The 24,980-nt window shown below is 50.1% G+C and overlaps 1 protein-coding gene across 5 annotated transcripts; it reads right to left on the reverse strand.

The window, feature by feature from the left end:
* Nucleotides 1-629: 629 nt before the first annotated feature.
* DPP9 (dipeptidyl peptidase 9) lies at nucleotides 630-21,773 on the reverse strand. 5 transcript variants are annotated; one of them, XM_080359341.1, is made up of 21 exons: nucleotides 21,709-21,773; nucleotides 19,557-19,644; nucleotides 16,600-16,853; nucleotides 13,752-13,864; nucleotides 12,608-12,658; nucleotides 12,234-12,402; nucleotides 11,987-12,100; nucleotides 11,573-11,701; nucleotides 11,003-11,064; nucleotides 10,399-10,499; nucleotides 8,815-8,992; nucleotides 8,068-8,233; nucleotides 7,879-7,958; nucleotides 6,186-6,338; nucleotides 5,837-5,972; nucleotides 4,727-4,872; nucleotides 4,302-4,448; nucleotides 4,009-4,161; nucleotides 3,350-3,492; nucleotides 2,558-2,669; nucleotides 630-1,829 (listed from the first exon to the last, which is right to left on the reverse strand). In XM_080359341.1, exons 2-21 carry the CDS (start codon nucleotides 19,610-19,612, stop codon nucleotides 1,737-1,739), a joined length of 2,556 nt encoding a protein of 851 aa, XP_080215467.1. In that variant the 5' UTR covers nucleotides 19,613-19,644; nucleotides 21,709-21,773; the 3' UTR covers nucleotides 630-1,736. The 5 variants fall into 5 exon arrangements, with proteins under 5 accessions (XP_080215467.1, XP_080215465.1, XP_080215466.1 ...); XM_080359339.1 differs by having other exon boundaries at nucleotides 12,608-12,781; XM_080359340.1 differs by lacking the exons at nucleotides 19,557-19,644; nucleotides 21,709-21,773 and adding an exon at nucleotides 17,307-17,425 and having other exon boundaries at nucleotides 12,608-12,781.
* Nucleotides 21,774-24,980: the final 3,207 nt, after the last annotated feature.

Below are 24,980 nucleotides of genomic sequence, written 5' to 3' on the forward strand. Positions count from 1 at the left end.
CTGTAAGATGCTTTGCATTTAAAACAAAAGCCTCCAGCTCGCATCCTCGGGGTGTGTAAGAGCGGATTAATGAATGCCTGAGCCTTGCAGAGAAAGAAAGAGCTAGGCTGGGTTTTGCAAGCTGAGCTCGGGGAGGGCGAGCGCAGGCAGGCCCAGCACCTGCACCGAGCAGCTCCCCGAGCCCCAGCGTGGGACGGGAGGTTGGAAGCGCTGGGATCCGAGCAGCTGCGTCCCCCCCGGGTCACGGGAGTCGGGGCGCGGTACCAACCCCGGTGCCAAACACGAGGCGTCTGACTCGGCCGAGGTCACGCAGAGCCAAGAACACGGGCCAGGATTCCCGACGTGGATCGTGCTTCCCCCCGAGGAACATCGGGGATTTAATATTCTCTCCAGCGCTCGGCACGGAAAGCGAACAGAGCGCTTTGCTTTCAGCACAGACGCGGCTTTGGCGACGGGCAGCCAGCTGCCGCTTCCTCCCGAGCCCTCTCCTGCACTCCGAAAACAAGCACAAAATGTCTCTTCCCAATATTTTAATGAGTCGCTACATCTTACACTCATAATTATAAAAGAATAAGAATCCATAAAAATATTTTCTTTTCATAATACGCACTTAAAATACTCCGGGGCAAGTCAACGTGGTTCATTTGGGTTTGGATTTCTTGGTTTTGTTTCCTTGTTGCCCCTGGCAGAACCCTTGGCTTGAGGGGGGTATGTGCTCCCCTGAGGTGCGATTGCTCAATATCCCCCTCCCCAGAACTGCAGTTCCTGTTGAGCAGGTACATAAAAAACCAGAAGAGAGCGTTTGCTGAGTAGCCGGGCAAAGGGAACAGTCACTGACCCGCAGAGAACTGAAGCGAAGCCAATTTCAGTGCACATCGGAAAGCTCGGGGAGGAGAAAGGTGGGCAGAGAACGGAGGGAGGGAGGATTTGCATAAATATCATCCATCTCGCGCTGCAGAAAACCCAAAAAGCTGCTGTTGATCTCCGGAGAGGTGATCTCGGGTTGTAGCCAGCTGCTCCAGCCGCCGCGCTACCCGTTGGCACAACTCTGCTCGTGAGCGGCCGTGAGAGAAAGGGCTCCGAGGACGCTGTTAGCGACCCCAGGCGCTTCCTCCATCTGCTCTGCCAAATTAAAACTGAAAAAGGATAGAAAAGTACTAGTGTTGCGTGCTTCTGCAGAGCCCCCTCCACAGCCCAGGGCTCCACGTTGTGGCAGCAGGGCCAGGACGCAGCAGCAGCGATCGGCTCCCCTAGGGCTTAACGAAAGGTAGTTCTGTCTTCCCTCCTAGTCCTGGCTTAAGGCAGCTTGCTGATTCGGCTCTTCCGCTTCCAACACAGGCACTGAGTTCTCGCAGGTGAGAGTAGGGGAACAGGATGGGGGGAGAGAGATGGACACAAACCTCGGGAGACAGACCATAGTCCATTGATTCCCAGGAGAGAGGGAGTAGCAGCAAAAGAAAAACCAAAGAAAAGAAAGCATTAACAGCCAGGCCGGAGGAGAGAACAGGACGAGCAGCCGAGCAGGAGCAAAACTCCAGCTTGGGAAGTGAAAGAAGGTGGCACTGTCCAAAGGGAAGGTGCCCTCCAGCCTCCTCCCTCGCTCGGGGGGACACCCGGCCCTGTCGGGGCTCTCAGCCCGTTGTGCTGGGGTGGGATGGCTGGCGAGGGGGTGGCAGCGGCGGGCACGGGCTGGGGAAGGCGAGCTGTCAGTGTCCAGTTTGCAGAGGCTTGTGCTCTCAGAGGTATTCTTGTAGAAAGTGCAGCAGCGTGATTTCGTAGTGCTCTCCGGACTCAGGGCACCGAATACTGTGTCTCTCGTTGGGGTAGATCTGTGCGGAAACAGAGACGGGGTGGTTAGTCTGGAGCAGCTTGTTCAGCACCAACAAGCCTCCCCTCACATCAGCCCTTTCCACAGCATCCCAGGCGGGTTGGGGTTGCAGGAACATCTGCAGATCCCACATCTCAACCCCTGCTAACGCAAGGTCACCAGAGCAGATCACACAGGATCCCAGGCAGGTCTGAATGCCTCCAGACAAGGAGACTCCACATCCACTCTGGTCCAGGGCTCTGACACCCCCAAAACATAGAAGTTTCTCCCCATATTCAGACGGAGCCTCCTGTGTTTCAGTCTGTGCCCGTTGCCCCTCACCCTGGCGTTGGGCATCATCTGGTCCATCCTCTGACACCCACCCTGAGATACTGATCCCATTGATCACATCCCTCTCAGCTTCTCTTCTCCAGGCTCCTCAGCCACCTCTGCTGCCAACAGCCAAGTGAGATGGCAACAGCTCAGCCAAGAAGGAAAGTTCCAGGCCTGAGGGCAGGTGCCCTGTTCAAATGCTTTTAGATACAGGCCACATCTACCAGCAACGAAACAGCCACAGTGCCACCTCCCGGCCACCTCTCTGAGTCAAACTAAGCATCTGCTGCCATCTATGCTGCAACAAGATGTGGGAGCATCTGCCTCCACCTTCTCCCACCCCCAGAACACACAGCAGAAAACTTTTTCTCTTTCCAGATTTAAAGGATCTTCCTGCTTCACTCTTGTCCCTCCTACCTGTAGCTGGTAAGGTTTTCCAGCCCGGATTAGCTGTGATACCAGGAAGTTGGTGTGAAAAAAGTGCACATTTTCATCCAAAAAGCCATGGAGGATCAGCAGACGATTTGGCCTGGAGATGGGATGAGAGACAGCATGAGAAGAGCTGCTGGTCAGCAAGCTGAGACTGAGCACCGGATGGGGAGCCAGAACAGCGTAAACCAGTCGTGGTCCTCAGCGCCCCCCAGAAAAGGGTCTGGGGGTACAATCACAGAAGGGTTTGGGTTGGAGGGACCTTCCCAGCTCCCCCAGTCTCCCCCCTGCCATGACAGGGACATCTTCACCAGCTCAGGGTGCTCAGAGCCCTGTCCAGCCTGGCCTAGGATGTCTCCAGGGATGGTTCATCCACCACCTCTCTGGCCAACCTGGGCCAGGCTCTCACCACCCTCAGGGCAACAATTTCATTATATCCACCCTGAATCTCCCCCTTTTTAATTTAAAACCATCACCCCTTATCCTATCACAACAGGCCCTGCTCAAAATCTGTCCCCATCTTTCTTATGGGCCCCTTTTAAGTCTGGAAAGGCCACACTAAGGTCTCCCCGGAGCTTCTCTTCTCCAGCTGAACACCCCAGCTCTCTTCACAGCAGAGTCCCCAAGGCCCCAGTTTGCTGCAAAACGCAACGACCAGCCACACAAGTTCAACTGAAATGGGATCAGAATGCACCCCTTCTTTTGGGACTCGGCAGAGGCGGCACCAGCAGGACTCGGGAGCAGGTTCTGACGCGGATCACTCGAGCCCGCAGTACTCACTCGTTGGGAAGCTTTTCTACGTGTAACGCCACAGAGCCAGCCTCGTAACCTTGCTGGTTGTTTTCTGGGATATCCATGTACCGCTCAGTATACCCGGTGTCATATGCCATCCAAACTGTGACGGGAGCACCTGCTATAGCAATCTGTCAAACAAATAGGTGGCAGGAGACAGGCTCAATTATCACGTGCTAACGAGCTTAAGGTTCCCTGTCTTCCTGAAGAGGCAGAACAAAAATAGTCTTTGGGCTGTTCTGTTACTCAGACCGGAACAAACCCACGTAAAATCCAGATTTCTCCTTGTGCTATTTCTCTTATAGTCACAATGGGGTGAATTCCAGCACACCAATACTAAAGGCTCCTTCCCCTTTCTGGAACGATCCAGAAACTGCACTGGGGACTTGGGGAGGGGATGAGGAACAGCTCGTCAGTTATCTCATTGGATACTAGGCTAATTCCTCCACTGGGGAACGACCCCATGGAGCCTCAGACAGGTATGATCTGTAAGTGGAATGTAACCAGGAGCTACAGGTAGGTCCGAGGGACATATTTTTACCCATCCACCAGAAACATCAAGCAGAAAAAGCCAACTCCACACACCAAGAGTTCCAGACATTGAGGAAGGGAAGTGCCCCAAGACAACCACCCCACACCAGACTCACCTTGAAGACGTTGGGTTTACAGATGAGACCCATGAGGGAGAGAAAACCCCCGTACGACCAGCCGTGTATGGCCACGCGACTCAAGTCGATGAACCCGTATTTTTCTGCTACATAATGTAAACCTTCCACCTGGTCCTCGATCTCCACCTGACCCTAAACAGCAACAAGGAAGCTCAAGTTAGACGCTTTCTAAATCCAGAAACTTGGGATGGAAAAGAACAACGCTCGCACTGCAAACATGCAGCCTCAGAAAGGGGAAACAAGCAGAGATTCAGCAACAAAAAGTACGTTACCATTTGGTTTTTCAGGGCCCCTTCAAATTTGAGTCCTCGCTGGCACGAGCCCCTTCCATCGATCACCACCACAGCGTAGCCTAAGGATGCCAGCGTGTTCAGCCGCAAGTACTTGATTCCTTTGAAGGAGTTATTCACCAGCTGCACCTGCAAAGGAGGGCAGCAAAGTTTCAAAGCTGAGCAGCCACTTTCCAGTACTTTCCTCTGTCTGCGTAGGACCCCAAGCCGGACGGCAGCCGCTAACTGAGCAACCAGAGCCATGCAAATCGGCCTGAGCGCTGGAGAAATCACCTGAGTTTGAAGCAGAGGTCAGAACTAAGATCCAGTGCTCAGTGCTGAGCAAAGCCTAAGTCTTGACACACAACTGAGCTATGCAGAGCTCTGCCCTGGACAGCAATCCCACAGCCAACAATCTGGATGATTACCTGAGGGCCTCCGTACACAAAGAGCACCGTGGGATGCTTCTTCCCAGGCTGGACATCATGAGGTTTGTAGACCATTCCGTAGAGCTCCACATCTGCCTGACTGCGGAAGTGAAAGATCTCGGGTGGGATGTAATCTGGGGGACAACCTGCAGGGGAAGTTCAGACACGAGTGATGCAGTGACAGCACCAGGCTCTGCTTCCTACTCTGGTGAACAAGCTCATTCTGCTCAAACTTGACCCCAGCTGGGGCTCTTTCCACATCAAACCGTTCCAAGCCTTCACAATGTCTCTCAGTGGGAAACAAGCAGCCTCATTCTGCCTGTGTAGGAAAATAGGCCACATAAAGAGTGAAGGGAACGCCCAAGAAAACATAAGCAGTGGGTGTCCTCAGACAAAGCGCGCCCTGCTGCAACAGCGAGATGTGGAAGGTGAAGAACAGGAATTGGTAAAATGGAAACAAATATTTGCAGGAGAGGTTCAGGTGCTGCTGTGAGCTCTATCTAAATCTTTAAAGCCTACAGTCTTAGAATGAATTAACTGCTGCATCTCAGATACTTGCCCTCTCCCTCTTCAGACAAGTCGTGAAGACAGAATCACAGAATCATTTGGTTGGAAAGGACCCTTAAGATCAGCAAGTCCAACTGTTCCCCCACCCCCTGTACTGCCCCATGTCCTGAAAACCTCATGTCCGTCTGTCCAACCCCTCCAGGGATGGTGACTCCAGCACTGCCCTGGGCAGCCTGTTCCAATGCCCAATAGCCATTTGGGGAAGAAATTGTTCCCCAGATCCAACCTCAACCTGCCCTGACGCACCTTGAGGCCGTTTCCTCTCATCCTATCACTTGCTAAACACCAAAACCCACAGCCATATAGACCCCGCACTCTGGAGCACTGTGTTCCCTCAAAACATGAAACAGTGACATCTTAAAAGCCTATGAACCATTTCCTGGATGACTGACCCACTAAGGTATCTCCCCTGCAAGGTAAAACAATTCCTTTTCCCTCAGAGGGAAGTTACTCGGGTCACTTCCCTCTCCATCACTTTGGCTACCACTGGTAGGAAGAGCATCACAGACACAACCCATCGCCAATACGTTCTACGGGACTTACTGGCTGCCTCCATCATGCTGGCCCAAAACTTGGGCTGCTTGTGGAGCGGGTCGTCATCGGAGCCGCTGAGCTTGTAGACGTGCACGCAAGGCGGAGTGCTCACACTGCTGTAGTGGCTGATGAACATGTCAAAGTTCTGCAGATGGGAGAGAGAAGAGTTTGTGAGAACCAGGTCTTTCATTTCCCACATCTAATTTCTTCCGTGCAGTTCTCAGACAAGAGCTCCCACATCTCAACCACGACACAGAAGCCCTCAGGACTCATTACTGGTCATGATTCATCACCATTCCCAGTCAGGATCGCTGTCAGTCAGGAGATGAGAGTGGTTTTCAGCTAAGAAACAACAAACCTGGCTCATCGAACAGCTGTGGGAGAAGCCCGGCGTGGTGAGTCGTACGATTTCTCCAGGAGACTCATAGCTGACAACATAGAGATGGTGCTCCAACGGGGTGTCCCTCGTGCCTTGAAAATACACCAGCTTCGTGGCCTCATTGACCCAGATCTGTGTGGAGAAGAGAGGGCTCGGTGACAGAAGGGTGACAACTGCTGCTCCGCTGCCAGTTCAACCAGCCTGTCCCCAGGCAGAGTCAGCGTGAAGCACAAATAGACCATGACAGGCTGCTGGTGGCACTGGGGACCGCACGCAACGCCTGTTCATTCCAGAGGCGAGAGAAAACACACGCGGCGCTCGCGGAGAACCGCGCAGTCCAACCAAGTAATAAAGAGCCATTTCTCAGCTTTTCTGAGAGACCCAAAGCATTTGCTTAATAAGGAGCATAAAAAGGTGGGCTCTGTCCCCCACAGGTGAAACAACGAACATTCCGTGCTTAAATACAGTATTATCCTGTAGTATGTCTGGATTATAAGGGTATAGGTATATTTTTTCCAGCAACCATGATAATGAATCCCCATCTGTGGAAGGATCAGTCTAATAGCTCTAACAGTACCAAACTTCAAGCCACATTAAGTATGTTTTTAATGTCCAGATAAAGCTGTTTCTGAAAACCACCCAGCCAGCCACAATAGAGACAACAGCTTTAAATATTGCATCGATCCAGCAACAGTCACCAAACTGTTTTCCACCTTAGTTTCCAAATGCTGGAGCCCAGATGCTATTTCTGACTAAGCCATGGTCTGAAGACCGCTGTGGACAGCAAAGGGAAAAACATCCAACTCAATTGGCCAGGAAAACTGGGCAGAGCCCTGTGGAGCAACAAATGCATCAAAATAATTGCTGCTAACACAATTTTAGCCGTAACACATGCAGGGAAGAGCTGCGGCCAAAATCAACAGCATGTACAGTGAGAATCCACATGGGGAGGGGCAGCAGGTTAATTGCAGATTGAGGAAAAGCAGCAGAAATCAACTGCACGGAGCTGTAGGGCTTTTAAAAAGCGAGAAGTGAAAAATCAGATTAATTGGAAATGAACAGACAAGGTCTTTATTTTGACAGAAATCAGCTGGGAGTGGTAAAGATCAGGCTGGGAGTTAATTCCTCAAGAAAAGATGGCACTAGATTTCTATAAGATTAATAAAAATTCATTTCTGGCTGTTCTGCAACCAATAACAGATCCAGCTTCTCCATATTCTAAACTGTTTTACACTCCCCAGCTGCCTTCTTCCTAAAGGCTCTGCTGAGGGATCGGCTGGAGACCGAGAGTTCACTCTGTGCACTAGGACGTATTTCCAATTCACCGGTACTCATCGGGGTTAAAACGCTTCGGCAAAGGCAGCGATCCCAAGCTCCTCCACAAAATGGTTCTTTGTTGCTTCTGAACCTCAGCCTTGTGTCCTTTTTTACGGCCTGACTCACTTGTGGGATTTACCTAAGGAGCAATCTGAAGTCTGATTAAAAAGGCAATCAGTTCAATGTGCACCGACTACGGCACTTCTGGGGAAAGCAGAAGCAGCAATAAAAAGAGAAACAAAATGAAGCTTAAGCAGTTCTAGCAGGTCCCAGGCCTAACAGGGGGCGAAGGCCAGGACGGCGGGCAGACAATGCAGAGCTGTAACACAGGGAAGAGAATAAAAATAACCACTACCTTCGATCCATGCCTTGCCAACACCTCCCATTCCCCACCAGTCAGGGCAATCTCCTCTTTGACAGGACACTTGAAATCATCTAGATGAGAGAACACAAAAATAAATCCCTGTGTTCTCCCAAAAGACAAGGGAAGCAAATCAGAGAGGGAGCTCCCAAAGCTGCAACGCCGACAAAGCGCGGCTCTTACCCTCGCTGTGGGCATACGGCTGCACCCAGTCGTAGCTGCCCTGCTTGAGAACTGCCGTGACTCTGTATAGGTGGCAGAAACCTGTTTTGCACTCATTGGCTCGGATAAAGCAGAGCTCTTCCTCCTCTCCCTCAGGCTGGATGAAAGGGTAGAAGATATCGTGAACCTGTCGCAAAAGGCAAAAGACACACGAGTGATTTGTATTGATCTGGCAGAGACGTAGCAAGGGAGTCGGTGCTAAACTACTGTGTTTTCAAAGGAAAATAAGAGGGCAGAGAAGTATCTCAGATGAGGAGGCCACAGTGCCAGCTCCAGGTCCCTCTGTCACGTCAGTACCACGATGATTAATTTTAAGAGACTGAAGTTTATTTCCTGTCCCTTATGTCTATTACCCACCTAAATAAGTACAAATTCCAGGGATTAGGGTTGTTCATGCCTCAAGAAGCCATTTAATCTTTGTAATAAAATAACCCCACAAGGATGACAATGTTACATCCAAAAGCGTCATGTCCAGAACGCCTGTGTTCACCCAGAATGTCAGCAAGAATTAATTAAATTAACAGCTCCACCTGCAAGGAGATGGCAGGATCCTCAAACCCCCTGAATTAACACTGAATCTGGCACTACTGAGCAGCAAAACAGTTTGCTGGGGCATGGACTAAACTGGACACACAGCCAACATGAAAATGGTCAACTGTGGGGAGAAATGGGCAGCCTGTGTTCTCCTCCCAGCCCCAAGCCTCTTACATTTATCCACACGTCAGTGGTTTCTTCGTAGATCACAAATGGCTGGACATTTTCTGGCACGGTTTTGGCAAATTCGGCTCGCTGCTCCTCGTTTTCTGGGACCGGAATGAAGAGCGCTGGAGGCAGAAGGACGAGCTGCAGCCGCTGCTGAGGTCTGTCGAGCAACATAGCCCAGGCGCTGGGGAGAGGAGTCAGAGGTGAACGTCAGCACCACAAAATAAATGTCCCTTTCTGACACTCAGAACATGCGACCGTTTCCCCCCCAGCAGCAGAAATTATTTAGAGGCATCTGAATGCAAAGCTTCCCCCCTCACCACCGCTTTCTAATCTCCTGGAAGCTCTGCCAACAAGCGTGGATTGCCAAACAACTCTGGTATTTCACAGGGGTATCGCTCAGACACGGCGTCTGACAGATTTGCCGGTGTCTATTCCAAGGGACCACTGTCAATAGAACCCTGTCTGCAGAACGGAACTCTTCCTTCGACACCCCCCATCAAAAAGCACTGCTCGTTTTCTCGCAAGCTGCTAATGAGCTAAAGTGATCCATTCGTAGCTTTCTCGTCACACGCAGGGAAAAGCACAGACTGAAGACAACTACCAAGCGACGGAATCGCTTCGGTCTCAGCCTGTTCCTCCCAAGGACAGTCCCTCAATGCGGTGCTGTGCGATAGTTGGCAAACCAGCGCTGCAGTGCGGCTGCCCGAGGCCGGGAAGCACATCAAGGGAAGTTCCATCATTGAGACAGACTTTCAAAAGAGCCAGTTCTGCCCTAACATCTCCGTGACTCTGGATTTCACGAACTGATGTGTTCAGCATGTTTAGATACGCTTCGGTGCAGAGCGTAAGGATCACCGAGGGGATTACCTTCTGTAAAGCTGTACGAGTTTAGTCTCAAGTGCAGAAAATTAATGATGAGTTACAGAATCATCTTCAAAGGGAGTTAAATCACTTTAACTTGACCTGGACAGAAACTAGCAAACAGTCAAGTAAGCTCTTGAGGGGGGAAAAATTGAGAGCTTTAAAATTTCAAACCGATCAGAATGGGGTGAATTCGGTAACTCTTGGGGCAAGGCTGCCCAGCACCCAACTGCGTCGCATTTGGAGCGATAGCGAGCTCTGCGAGCTCACGGTCACAGAGCAATCTTTCCTCTCGTACACACACACAAAGGACTTGGAACCCTGCAATGTGCCCACTTCCCAACGATCCATTCGGCATTGATCACAAACCGGATCAATGAACAACGATAAAACTGCTTACAGGACATTCTCATTTTCAGCAGGAAGCATATTGTACTAGCATTAAACATCTTCAGCTCAAAATAATTCCCTAGGACTGTCTGCTTAATATATCAATGTCATTTAGCTTTGTGGTTGTGACTTAAATCCCACAGCTTGTCACTCCAGTCTACATTTGATTAATTCCTACTTTTAGGATGTTATAACACCGAAGAAACCAAATATTCATGTGCTGTTTCTGGCTTTAAAACTGGGGTCATGATGACAATACAAAGCACGTAGAGGGCCTGTAATAGTTCAGCCAGGGAAGCCCTCGGGAGCGTTAGTCTGGAAGAAAACCATACGTACTATTTGCCATCTCGGGTCCATCCAGCACGGGCAATGTATTCCACAGTCGGAAACAACGCAGCAAATGGTTGCACCAGCTCCTTGTCCTGAGCACACACGATCTGCAGCAAAAGGAAGGTTCCAAAATCCAATCAAACCGCTTCCAGACCTCCTCACCTCCTCCCACGGCAGCTCAGGGGATGGGATAACAAGGAAGCTTAACTGTTGGCATCAGCGAGGGTCAGGCCAGGAGAAGCAATGGCAGGAGGAGAAGGGGAAAACAAGCTTCAAAGCTAAAGGACTTTGGCATTCAGCCCCAGAAAAGGGGACAGGCAGGACTGAAGCTCAGGATTAGATGGGGCTTCAACCCTCCTGATGTGGTATACACCCGGTGAACCCGACATATCGCTTCCCTCCCCTGTCCCAGCTGCCTCTCCACCAGAATAAAGACTTGTCAGCATCTTAAAGCTTTTCTGCTTCTTGAATAAACACGTTACAGAACCAGGTGTTACAAGAGGAATGAAAACAAAGGGTAAAACCAACTCAGATTTCTTAGTGACCTTGTCTGCCTTCTAGGGAGCTTCAGGAGGAGTCAACACTCCCATTCCAGGCTGTTATCACTTACCTTACCCTTACTGTCCGATTTAAATTCTGCCAGTTTTAATGTAATCTTGGGGTTTTTGCTGCCTGCAGAGAAGGGAAAAAACCAACAAGATGACCAATCTGAACACTGTATTGTTCGCACAATAGTTTCTAGAGAAGCACCAACCCTGTTCCTGCTAAAATGGCTGCGCGTGAATGTACAAATATCAAATTATGTATGTGAGCAAACATCACTGGAATCACAGGAGTCGTTCTGGGTATAGGAAAAGTTTGCTTTTGCCTTGCCTAGTTGGCTGTGCATGTTCTCAGGAGGAAGAAGGAAGAAGGGATTCAAAAATGTATTCCACAATATGCCATCAGATACATTTCATTTTCTCAGCAATCCTTTCCTTTAAGCTGAACTTTAAATCCCATTCCTTTCTTGCAGTAGATTTTGGGCTCAGAGACTTAATTAGGCCTCGACATTTACAAGCAGCTTCTACCATCCTAGTAAGTACCTAGATTAATCATGCAAAGTTTACAGCACAAATTCCACTGCCTCTGCCAGCAGGAGTCAAGAGCTGCATTAGCAGCCCCGCGGTATTTCACTTACCCGTCCTGGGGTACCGATAGGAGTCTGTTTTTCTCTCCTCCAAGGCAGGTGAAGGAACGTGAATTATCTCCACCTCTGACTCATCCACTTCCTCATACAAGATCCGCAGCGTTTTTAAATCCTCTGAACCTGGGAAAAGATAGTGAGCATGTTTGCTGGAGTGTTTTCCAGCTGTTTCTGGCTCGCCTGGAGCACTGCGGCAGAGTCTGCGCCTCCCGTGCAGCCGCAGCGCCGAGCGACCAGCTGCAAATACTCCTCGGAGCACAATTACATCCCTTCTGTGTTCTGTTCCTTCATATGGCCTCCTCAGACACAGATCAAACCCAGGCCAAAGGAAAAGCTCGCTCAAAATATCATTCAAAGCAGGGGCCAGCAGCAGTTACAGCATCAGAATTCGATAAGCAGAACACTGACCTTCCGTGGAAGCTGTGGGACACCACCAATAGCCCGTGAACCGATCAAACTCCTCCTGAATGACAAAAGTGGCTACACCAGCAGACTTGGGGTCATCGAGAACATTGGATAAGCCTGGAGAGGAACAAAGACAAGACTGCATTGACATCTCACTGAAAAAAGGTGATCCGAAAGAAGAATGTGATATTGAGAAATGAGCCATTGCAGCCTGAGTCTGTCAGGAGGAATTTCCTTCTGCAGCAGGTACCTTTATGGCAGTATGTCATCCGCTTCTCCTCTCCCGTCTCAATATTTGCTACCCACAGATCATTGTTATTAATGAATGAAAAGAAGGCAGGGTCAGCAGGGCAGATCTTGGGATCCATTCGTGGCCCCGTGCACTGAGTCTTGATCTCCAGAGGCTTCATTGGAGACACCTACAGCGACAGACACACAAACAGCCCTGAACCAAACCAGCTTCCAGCTTTGTATTTAAAATAAAGGCACATGAAATGAGCTGTAACCATAGCCCGGCCACAAGAGAAATGACCAAAACCAAACAGATGCAGATGTGCAGCCATCTCCAACCAAAAACATTAAATCCCTTTCAGGTGATATTCATAAAATCCTTAGCAGACTCACCATGAAACCATTCTTGCCCCCGTCTCGACAATGAAAGAGGCTGTTGCTGGCCTGGAAGAGGAATAGGCCGCTCTCACTGTGGAAATCATAGGACGTTATACCAAAAACACCAAGGCGCTTGCGTTCCCTCAAGAGTTCCTCTTCTCTAGAATACATCCCGTGATGTGGGGTTGCCTAGTATTGAAGGAAAGGAAAATCTGAAAGAACCTGCAAGGAGAGAAGCTTTCACAGAACAGGAATGCTCCAAGACTGGCACCAGATAGTCTGTGAATGCCCAAAACACGATCTACCAGACAAAAACCACCACATCAGTCCATAACTACAGGCTACAGGTGTTGCCCAGGAGGACTAAAACAACCACACACCCCAAAGTCCCCTCTATGTAAGAGGGATGAATTGTGAATCCAACATTTCTGCAGTCAGCACTTCAGCATGAACCAAGGACAGCTGTGCTTGCTCTGCTTATGCAAATCAGATGTAACCAATTAGCTTAATGACGTTATCTACAGCTTTCACAAACAGTTTCCATGTCAGACACTGCAAACAAAAGCTCTTCCGGGGATCTTGAATTACCCTGAAAGGGACTAGTGATCCAAATGGGGTCAAGACAGCTAAATTCTCTTCCAGCAGGAACCTTTTTAGTAGAGAAGAAAGAGCAACACCCTCCACTCTCTTCTTCATTAACGCTGTTAGTGACACCGAGATACTGAAATCAGGGAAGGGGAAATTCGCCCTCCTTCTGGTTCGCTAACAACAGAACCTGCGGCAGAAGCAGCAGTTTAAATTCAACTTTCCCATCTTCCTTAAAAGCAGGAAAGATGACAGACACGCATTCCACTGAGCGTGATACTCAGAAGAAAGGAGCCCTGTGCTGATGGTTTATAGTCTGAGGGAGACTCCGTGAGTCCTCCTTGCTCGGTCAGCCCTCTGCTCACCACATCCACTGCTGTTTCACGCTCACCATCAGCTCCATCACACACACAAGTAACTATTTTGCGTTGTGAAGCACAGCAATTCTCGATACATTCCTATGCACACTGTTCTCCATGTCTCACGTGCTCTACAGTTCAGCAGAGCAGCACCCACCACATCACCCAAACCATCCCAAGCGCCGTCAACCCCGGCTCTTCGTGCTTCTGTTTACCTGAAAGTGATCCAGCATCTGCTTCCATGACAAGAGCAGCAAGGCCTCCTTCCGTACCTTTTTGGGAATCTCTGAGTAAAGAAGGGAATTCTCTCGGCTGCCATATGGCATTCCTATGAGGACAAAAGCATCATCCTGCTTAAGATTAGTTAGCCAGGACAAAGAGGACCAAGAGCAAACTGGAAAAAGGAAAACAAAAGTCCTTGATAACAGAGGGGTTGGGACTGTTCAGAGGCTTTTACCAGCTCTCAGTTTGATCTCAGAATAATATCTAAATTATTTAAATGTAGATATTCATTTATTTAGAAATCTCGCTAAGCCCGGTTTAACACTAAGCAACCTCTTTGGAATTAGTTAGGTCCACGTTTCCTCTCCGTGGACTCAGCCCACGCCCCAGATTCATTCTAAAAACGCCACTCCCTCAATGGGTGACTCAACGTTACTCTCTGCGTTTCTCAGCCAGAAATGCGCTCCAGGGACCTCATTCATACCAACACACCATCATGCGAGAGGGGGAGACAACGCCTGGAAGATCTAGAGAGCCCCTTCCAATAGGAAACAGTACACAACGCGGCCAAAAGACCTTGTCATCTCCAATAAGCTTTTGCCTGTGGTTATCAAATAATCCAACTGGCCTTTATCCAATTTCTGAAACAATAATGAAAAATAATATATCCTGACACACAATTTTGGTAGTTCTAACAAAATCAAAGGCCATGAATGCTGTAGAGACTCCCTAGATCAGAATTTAGCACAGGGAAATGTTCCCTGGTATCGTCTGCTCTGTGCATGTTCTGGGCAGAACAGAAAGAGTTCTGAGCTGATTAACCCAGCGGTACTTAAAATTAAAACTGAAATATTAATAAGCGCTCAGGAAGCAAAGCAATATGTGAGCATATAATCCTCAGAGATATAGAAACACCCAAGTGCTGAGCATGTGGTGTTTAATATAAGCAGCATCTGCCGTGATACAACATAAAATTCTATGGGGACAGCCCAAGAATGATTTAAGATGTCCAAATTAGAAAAAACTGCAGATAGGAACAAATTACTATATATATACACACATTTGGCACTCATGCGACTGTGACCTGGACTTCCTTTCTCCTTATTACATTAGTACTTTCTACAGTTACCTCAGGCTGACTACAATCAATCAGCATTTACACGAAAAATCACAGAATAATTTTGGTTGGAAAAGCCCCTCAAGATCATCAAACCCAACCGTGAAACCAAACCCTGGCATTAAAACACGTCCCTAAGAACCTCATCTCCACGTCTTTTAAACTCTGCTTGCAAGGGAAGAAAATTGTTCAACTTCTATAGCAAAGTTGTTCAGAATTCCTCGTCCCACTCCTTGGCACACAGTTGCTAGCAGTGTTCACACACAAACTGGAGTATCTTATTTAACATTGGGACAGGAATAGCACGCTGATGTTAAACACTCATGAACCACTGAAGTGGGTTCTGAGCGTTTAACAGCACGTGGGATGCGACTCAAAAGATGCTCATTACGGCAATAAAAAGCAGCAGCGTTTACCCTTTATTAGGAACGTCTGAGAAGAGGTTCCCTGGTGTTACCTGGCAGATTCTCATCTGAAATGATGGATCAACCTGCTCTGTGAATTTTCTTAAGGAAGACAAAACTGGAAAGACACTTGTGTGCCTTCATTCCTGCTTCTGGCTCCTACACTAGTCAGACCCCTGCAGAAAACCAACCACCCGGTACCTGCTCTGGTTGCCTTTTCATACAATAGAAGAACATTTTATTTATTTATTTTTAAATTAGCCAATCAGACCTTTAGTCATCTAGATAAAGAACTGTATCAAAGTCAACTTGGCCCTGAAATACATTCAGCTTTAAATGAAGTCTCACTGTTCAGACTCAACACAAAATATACACTCGCTCTGGATACTGCTCTTTATAGCAGCATTCGTCTCTAAGAATGTTTGAGGAGCTGTAAGAAATCAAGTCCCTGACACACAGGAGCTGCTCAATGACAAAACAAATCAGTCCCTCAAATCCAGGACCCGATGTCCTACAGTGACCTAAGCTCACAGACCCAAAAGAAGGAGAACAAAAGCGGGGTCACTTCAGGAAAGCCGTCGCTGTATGGAATTGCACATCAGGTAATTTCTTTACCGGGCCAGTAACAATCAGCTCATGCCCCAAAGCACAACAAACTCTTTATAGTCTATAAAGCTTCCCATGTTACGGACCACAAAATTATCCAGTTACTAAAATCCAACCACTCTGTCACTAATTACGTTGTGGCTCCAGCTATAATGAGGGACCTGCACAACACAGCGTTCTGCTGTCTCTCGGTCCTATTTCCCTGTGAATACCATTAATTCCAACCTCATCTTTTTTATGCCACCCCCAATCTTGAAAGCATTTTACCTACATGGTACTTAAAGCAGGGAGACACCACCATCACACCATTAATACCTACAACTTGCAACATATAGTGAGTAATTGCTGACAGCGAATTCCTTGGAAAGTCAGTCTGGTTGATCAATCGAGTAAATCCTCCTTCTCCTAAGTCCTGAATTTGAGGAACATCCTTTCTCTTGCCTCATCACCTGGGCTGCCGCAGGACATGGCATTTATACCTCCATCACAATTAAGTCTGGTCAGGCAGTGCTTTCCCCACATCGGGGTTAAAGCGAGGTTTATTCTCAGTTCTAGGCGTTCCTATAGGCTGAGCATGCAAACCTTGCGCCACATTACTTAATCTCTGTTCGCCCATCTCACAAACGGAGATCCCTCCCATCCTTTTCCCTGCCTGTTTAGATTGGAAGCTCTCCTGTAACGCACTCACGCCCGGCGCCTGGCACGCTGGCTTACCCAGGTAATAAAGACGATGAGAGTGCGGACTGGACTCTTCTGTTTTCCGGACAAACTGGAAATCATGGGGAGCTTTGTTCACTATCATGCCCGAATACTTCCTGCTGCTGTGAATAATGTCACGCAGCCCATCCCAAGAATGCTTTTGCACCTGGAATTGGGAAGGCACATCCTCCATCTCGACCACTTCAGAGCTGTCTGATAGCGCGTCCACTGCAGTCATCCTCTCTTCCCCTTCAGAACTGGACAAAAAACTGAGGGAGGAGTGAGGGAGAGGAGAATTAAGCCTTCAAATCAAGCAGGTACATTATTTTGTTGCTTAGAGAAAGCTCTAAGCATGCAACAACCTTAGGAGAACAAGCACACTTTAAACTACAGGTCTGAGGATTCTCTGCACTCAAAGATTACATTTTAAACATACATCGATGTATCGAAAAGTCCACCTCCCATATCAAGTCCTGTAAATGGAGATATCAAGCTCAGAAAACTCGCTCTCCCAAGACTAGTTCTAGAAACAAGCTGTTAAAGGAAGTACGAGCAGCAGATTCTAGTGCAGGAAACAATCAGTTTGACTCAAAGGAAAACCAGCCCAGGAATTTGGATGGATAAGTCATCAAAGCTGTGACCTATCGCAAAGGCACATAAACTTCTGCCCTGGAAGGCCACAGAAAAGAGAGGTTAGAGCCCAAGCACAGCACCACACTTACCTGAAGAGCCGTTGCAGCCAGGAATGAAGTAGGAGAGACGGCAAAACGGGAAGAAAACAGCGCGACTGCCTTTGCTAACAGAAAGAAGACAGCAGGAACAGACCCTGCTTGTATCCCGCAAAACGTGGCACGCGTTCCTCAGACATCTCCAAGCTGGCAGCTACTGAATGAGCGTCTACATAAAACGCCTCCACACGCAACTCCAGCAGATGTTAATGTGAGGAGAAGTGGACTGACAGACTTGCCCAAGGTCAGTGATGTCATCTGCTGCAAAGCAGGAATGAGACCAGGACTAGGGAAACCAGTTTTTGTCACCCTGTTGGAGAAGTCGGGTTTCCCTCCATGAAGACACTTTAGTTGTTTTGGGGGGTATCCAGAAGAATGTTACAAAGATTTTGAGAACATCTTCAGTTTACAGAAACAATCAGGCTGGAGAAGTTTGCTCCATGGAGACAGAATCGCTTCCTTTCACACGGCATCAAGATGGCAAAACAGTGCCTGAGGATGACACCAAAAAAGGCCTTGTCCTCAGCAGCTCCAACATTTACATTTTCAAATGAGATGTTTCCTGACCAGTGACCTGTATTCTGACAGGAGAGCAGCTCCTGAGATGAAGGACTAAACAAGAATTACACACCAACTGAATGTGGAAGACTTCAGCCTCAGGAAGATGCGCCATGAGTTCTCCTGGCGGAGGGAACCAGGGGAAAGAAGGATGGTTACTTGTATCACCACAAGAAAACACTCGTCTCTGCCCATTTTCTACCCCAAGACTCCCTTGAGGATTTTTGCACCTTCTAACAAACTGTCTAAAAGGAACTTCTCACCTAGTTTGATATCCTACACAATTAAAGCAGGAGATGAGCAAACCTGGACTTCCTTAAGCTACAGGTACAAGGGTTGGAAATATAATCGTATCTTCAAATTGTTCAGTCCCCAAATTGTACCAAATGTGCAGATAATAAAGTTTGTGAAACAAATCTAGGTATTCCTGGTACCTACCGCCCAGCAGAAAATCCACAGTTTGAAAACAAGTAAAGAGTATTTTCCAATCAAAGCCAGGCAGGAAGATCAAGTGAAACCACAAAAGAGAATGTGACGGGATGTTGTAAGACTGTGAGAGCATCTGTGGCCTCTGCTGTCTATAGCCAGGGTCTCCATTACAGCAAATCTAATCACATCTGCAGGCAGAAGTGTTGCCTGTCAAAATGCACGATGAGAAGACCACAAAAACTCAAACTGGGAACAATTCTCTCAACCCAATGGCACTGCAGGTCAAGTCACTCAATTAAAATCATCTGGATTTGGCTCAAGACACCAAACCCACTTGTTACTCTCACCCAGGTGGAGAAAACATCTTTGCTCAGCCAGCTTGACTCCTCACATGGGAAAGTTGCACCTTTAAGGGCTTGAAACAGTCCACAAATGTCATACCAGTAAATGGACCAAACGAGACTGGAGGCTGGAGTCCCTTCCAGACGATATTGCCACGATTTTACGATTCACTAGAGAACTAAAAGGCACAACTTTAGTTTGGTGCTGCCCTCATCGTGGTGGTTTTGACACTAAAGTAGAGGGGAGTAGCGGGATAAGCAAAGTAGCTGCTGCATAGAGTTACGCGAGTGCTGGAAATGCCACCGTCATCGCTGGAGCGTCGTGGGGTCGCACAAAACCTGGGTTCTGACTCCACAGAGTAAAATGAGAGTGGAATGGCCTCATCCCTCCCTGCAGCCACCTCTGGGACAAAACACAGCACATATTTGGCAACACGATAGACCTTTCCAACAGGTCCATGTGTGTCCTGTGCTGAGGAGCCCAGAGCTGGACCAGCACTGCAGGGGGGGCTCACCAGAGCAAAGGGGCAGAATCCCCCCCCGCAAAACGTGCTGCCCGCACTGCTGGAGATGCAGCCCAAGATACAATTTGATTTCTGGGCTGCGAACCCAATCATTCATCCCCCAGTATCCCCATGTCCTTCTCTGCAGGATGTAGTTACATAACTACTAAGTTACTACTGCATGGGCAGACACCTTAGTCTGAAGGCAACAAGCCAGCACAGGTGGGACATCAGCACAAGAGGAAAAAACCAACTGTAAAGCTTGGAATTGGAAGCGAGTGAAACAAATTATCTTTCTGAGCCAATTCCTGATGCTCCCGGGGGAGAATTGTGTACCTGGGACTCTTCAGAAACCTCCTTCCCTCCGAGAGCTGCTCATTGCTCTGTCCCACACGAGTAACCGGGACACGTACCTTCTCCAGCCTTCTGCAGTCTCGTTTTCCAGACGAACCCTCTTTATCTTCTGCATTAACTACTCAGCGAGCTGGGCAGGACAGGAAACTGGGGAGGAAGAGGAAAAAAGCACATTTCATCCAGCTGCAGTTTCCCCTCTCGCAGGAATAGGGCTGTGTCAAAGCATCCTCCGTAGGTCACATTTCCACAAACAAAATCCTTGGTTTGTGTTTCACAATCCGGACCGTTCCACCAACACATGCCTGATGTTAACAACCCAGATAAATCCAAGAGGCTTCTCCACCTGAACAATGGGACTCGGTGAACTCTGTGGCCTTTCTTTCCTAAAGATTTCTTCTTAAAACTTGAGAATCCTCAGTATTGACTCTTCCTTTCATCTCCCTCCCAAAACCTTTAAATCCTCTGAAGTATCAGGCACTAAGAACTGAGAAATGGGAGCTGTGGGCTGTAAACTTCCAGGCAAGAGTCAAACAAAGGACACCATAAGGAGCCAGACCGAGGGTCAGCAGCCCCATTGCCAACAGCGTCACAGTCCCACCCGGGACATAAAAACCCCACATTTGTCTCGGCCTCATGCCGTGTGGGAGCCCTGGCACCCCGTACAGACCCATTTTCCACAAGCATAAGGTGCTACCGTCACTATCGTCCTCTCGAGTACAATAAAGTACAAAGATCTTTGTCTCCTCTTGGCCAGAGCTCTGAATCACAGACACACCCCGGATCGGCCGCTATCTTTGCACCGGGCTGCCCAAACAGCCATTTCTCCACCAAAACCACACTTGCGGAGGATCAGGAGAGACAAGAGGCCCCAGCAGCCAAGTTCCTAAACTGCAGGAGAACAGAGAGGGACGAAGTAGCAGCATCTGGTAATTTAAGGGCAATTTTGGGCGCAGGGATGAAGGGCAGCGGGAGGATGCTCGGGAATGCTGAGTAACCTGCTCTGATCTCACAGCTCTGAGCCGGGGGCTGCACCAGAGACCGCCCGAGGTCCCTTCCAGTCCCCGTTATTCTGCGTTTTTAATGATTCAGAGGATCATCTCACCCTCATCCCACCCGCCACAGCCCACACATTTCACAGAGACAAGGAACAATAACATCCTCTGACGCTGAACCCAAAGAAACTGAACAAAACAGAGACGAGAGATCAGAAACCCCGCACAAATCGCAATAATCATTTGTCAACAAGACCCCACGGGGCCTGGGGCGTTCGGGAAGAGCCAAAGCAACAGAGTCACCTATAAAAGCCCTTAAAACACATCCCTGCCGTGGCTGGGAGCTTTGGGAACTCCTCTCCAAAAATAAAAGCAGCTGAGGGTGGAATAAACCGGTGGGGGGTTCTGTAGAGAGGGATGAGCTCTGGCAAAAGCTGCAGCAGCCGTGTCCACCTCTGCGGTGCGGAGAGGGGCTGGGAGCCCTGGGGGGGAGGCTGGGAGCCCTGGGGGGGGGGGCTGGGAGCCCTGGGGGGGGGGGCTGGGAGCCCTGGGGGGGGGGGCTGGGAGCCCTGGGGGGGGGGGGCTGGGAGCCCTGGGGGGGGGGGGCTGGGAGCCCTGGGGGGGGGGGGCTGGGAGCCCTGGGGGGGGGGGCTGGGAGCCCTGGGGGGGGGGCTGGGAACCCTGAGGGGGGGGCTGGGAGCCCCAGAAGCTCCTGCCCCGCTGTGGGGGGAGGGCGGACCAGATTGGGGACCCCATGGGCCGCAGCTCCTGTGTCCCCACCACGGCTGGAGCGGCTTTTGCCTGTGGAGAAAGAGCAACGAGCAGCTTCTCACCCAGCGGAGGGAGCACAGGCTGCTGAGGGGGGGGGGGGGGGGAAACACCTCCCGACTCCCTTTTCCCCATCGCTGGGGGGGTGAAGCACCAGCAACCCTCTCACAGGCCTAAAGGACAAACAGGGGGGGACAAGCACCCCCAGGACAAGGGGTGGCCGAGCCCTGCGGGTGGGGACAGAATTAATGGGGGGGACACCAATGCCAACCAACCACCAATACCTGAGGCACCCCCTGCCCAGGGGAGCGGGGGATGCGGCCCACGAAGGGAACAAACGCCCCTTTCTCACCCCCGGGTGGGCCCCACGTTCCCGGCCCGTACCTGTGGGGGGGAAACCCCGCGCCCCGCCGGTCCCCCCCCCCCCCCCCCCCCGCTCCTCCTCACTCACCCCGGGGCGCGGCGACCTCCCCCTGGCGGGCGGGGACGCGGCTCCTCAGCGGGAGGGCGGGGGGGGCCGGCGGGTCCGTCACTCTGGCTCCATGTCCCGGACTCGGGGGCAGCCCCGGAAACGGGGGAGGGGACGGGGGGGGCGGCCGCCGCCTGCCACAGCGCGACCTTTCACCCGGCGGCGGAAGTGGCGGGAACGCGCGGGGCGGGAGGGCGGGAGCGCGCGCACTTGGGAAAGTACCAAGTCTGGGCGGGAGGAGAAGATGGGAGGAACCACTGCGCGGGAGGGGGGGGGATCCGTCCGGGAGGATGGACCTATTCGTCCTAGCGAGGGGGGGGAGGGTAGAGAGAGAAATGAGGCTGATAGAGCGTAAAAAAAATCGCGAACAGCATATTTTTCCCGCACTCAGCCTTCGAGACAGCCCCCTAATTCGGCACTTATTGCCGCCTCGGGGCAATTGTGGGGCTACTGTAAGTGCTCGCTGCACTGTCTCCCCCCTGCTGTTGGAGTATGGTTGAGTCCAGGTGGTTGAGTTTGCTGAGGGAGGCTGTGAACGCAGTGTTTAGCGGGCGTTGGTGGTATAGTGGTTAGCATAGCTGCCTTCCAAGCAGTTGACCCGGGTTCGATTCCCGGCCAACGCAACTCTCTTTTCTTCCCCATTTTTTTTTTTCACATTTGTCACAGATTCCACAGCCAATTCTGCACGCGGAACGCCCCACCCGGCCGCTTTTTTACCCACCCGAGCCCCAGTGGTCGCTCGGCGGGTCGCGGGCGCTGTCTGGTGGTGCGGCACGTGGTGTCGTTATTTCCACTAAAGCTCCCGGCGGAGAAGCCGCGGGGCCTCGAGCCGCAGGGGGAAATAAATATAAACCTAAGGAAAAGACAGTAAATCTGACGGGGAAAAAAATAAACCGACGGAAAAAACAACGCAACTTCAAAAGTTGGTGTTTCCGCCCGGGATCGAACCGGGGACCTTTCGCGTGTGAGGCGAACGTGATAACCGCTACACTACGGAAACCCGACCTGTTCGGGTTTTTGCAGCTGCGGGTAATGTTGGCATCGTCGACGCGAACCGCCCCCCCGCCTTGCCTTGGGGAACAAGTGTGTCCTTCGGAGTGTCCCGAGTGATTAGCGTTAATGAGCAATTAGCGCGTCCAGAGGCCCACTCGACTGAGGAGTGTCCCCGCGTCGTGCTCGGCTGCGTGTCGGTGCTGCTCCCCTCAGAAGGGGGACAGGCCCAACAGGGAACTGCTGCAGAGAGTCCAGCGCAGCCACCAAGATGCTGCAGGGAGTGGAGCATCTCCCGTGTGAGGAAAGGCTGAGGGAGCTGGGGCTCTGGAGCTGGACAAGAGGACACTGAGGGGGGACTCATTCCTGGGGATCAAGATGGAAAGGGGCAGTGTCAGGAGGATGGAGCCAGGCTCTGCTGGTGACAACCAGGGACAGGACAAGGGGCAATGGGTGCAAACTGGAACACAGGAGGTTCCACTTAAATTTGAGAAGAAACTTGTTGGGGTGAGGGTGGCAGAGCCTGGCCCAGATGTGGGAAACTGCAGCGGGTCTGTGGAATCCTTGACAGAAAATATGAGAGTAGAGATCAGCCTTGAGATATTAAGATTTACCCTTGAGGAGGATGGGAGTAAAGGAGTATCCGGAGAGAGGAGAGATGTACCCATGAGAGAGAAGGGGATAGAAGAATAACATGGATGATAGCAAGTTTAACCAATGAGATGTTAGTGCTGTAACTTGTAACCAATAGTGAAAAGACACATGAACTGGCAGAATTGTATAAAAATGCACTTGTAGCAATAAATGGCATCTATTACTTTCATCTTGAAAGAATTTGGTCCATGTCGCTTGTCCGTCTCAACCGCGACACCCAGGCTGCCCAGGGGGTTGTGGAGTCTCCTTCTGTGCAGACATTCCAACCCGCCTGGACACCTTCCTGTGTAACCTCATCTGGGTGTTCCTGCTCCATGGGGGGATTGCACTGGATGAGCTTTCCAGGGCCCTTCAAGCCCTGACATCCTGGGATTCTGTGATTCCCCCCAAGGGGAGGGCAGGATGGGCCACTTTGAAATAAACATTTATTATTTTATTTTTCCTAAGGCAGCTGCCACCAGATGTCGGTAGAATAGTGGCAACTTCCCTGCAGAGCTGCTCAGGAGGATCCAGCGCCAGAGCTGGAACAGGACCGGCTGTTTTCTGAGCAACAGGACAGCCCCTTGGCAGCCTCTCTTCTTTGAGGCGAAGTTTCCCCTCCCTGCAAATGAAACTTCAATGCACAGTGAGCCGGACTCGAGCGAGAGGATGGGACAGCGCAGGGTGACATGATGCCAGTATCACACCGCTGTGAGTTTCCCATCACAGTTTACCCTGTTGTGATCCCAGATGGTTCTGGAACATGCTAGTTCCTCTTCTTTTATCACGATGCAGTGTTAACAACACGTACACCCGTGGCAATCATTCTATTTTAGGTAAAACCTCAGCCCTTGGAATCAGGTGGTAATGTGAGAAGTATTTTTCCTGTTTTGTTTTGGTTTGTCAACGTGTGTTTTGTGCTCTGCTGGCTGCAGAGAAAAGCTTAGAAGGGAGAAAGGAATCATAAACCCAGACGAAAGTGAAAAGAACCTCACTTTCAAGAAAACCTACTTTTAACAAAACTTACTTTTAATAGAACCTACTTTTATTTTTTCATTTTTGTGGCTAATCTCTTGATTTGGGGCCAAAAAGGATAGAGAGGATAGAGTTATCCCCTGTCCTTTAACTCCAGGACTTGCCAGTACTTTATGCTGGTTTGACCTGTGATGAGGATGAGAACATTACATTAAAAGTCCATGAAAACCTGGAGCCTCAGGACTTGTTTGCTTCATGTTGCCATTAAACGTCCTGCTGTTGCACCCTCTTTTTGCCTGCAGGAGAGGACTCTGGCGGCAAACTTTGCATTGTGCACCAGCTGAGGGAGCTGGGGGCAAAACTCCCTAGAACAGGAGGATGTGGATCTATAAGTGACCCAAGACCATCAAAGAAAAGATTCAAATGCTTTGGGGTTTGTTTTCGTCCAGCCTGGTGATGGTGGAGGAAGGAGAGCTGCAGCCCCAGGGAAGATGCTCTTGGCAGGTACCTGTGGGAGGCAGAAAGCAGACAAAAGATGGTGTTAACTCCCAAACCTACATAATTAAGATGTTGCATGGTCCCTTGTTAAGGCAGCATTGGGCTTTGGATGATCCTGGGCTCTAGATCCTGCTGGCATGGGCAACTCTGGCTTTGAG

Source organism: Nesoenas mayeri (assembly GCF_963082525.1).
Source record: "Nesoenas mayeri genome assembly, chromosome: 25".
Classification (NCBI taxonomy): domain Eukaryota; kingdom Metazoa; phylum Chordata; class Aves; order Columbiformes; family Columbidae; genus Nesoenas; species Nesoenas mayeri.

Coding starts and splice junctions, on each gene's coding strand:
- DPP9 (XM_080359339.1), bottom strand. CDS start 19,612: ATGCAGAAGATAAAGAGGGTTCGTCTGGAAAACGAGACTGCAGAAGGC. Junction 7,959..8,067: donor GCCGTATGCCCACAGCGAGG/GTAAGAGCCGCG, acceptor TCTCTCATCTAG/ATGATTTCAAGTGTCCTGTC. Junction 1,830..2,557: donor GAAAACCTTACCAGCTACAG/GTAGGAGGGACA, acceptor GTTTCCGCACAG/ATCTACCCCAACGAGAGACA.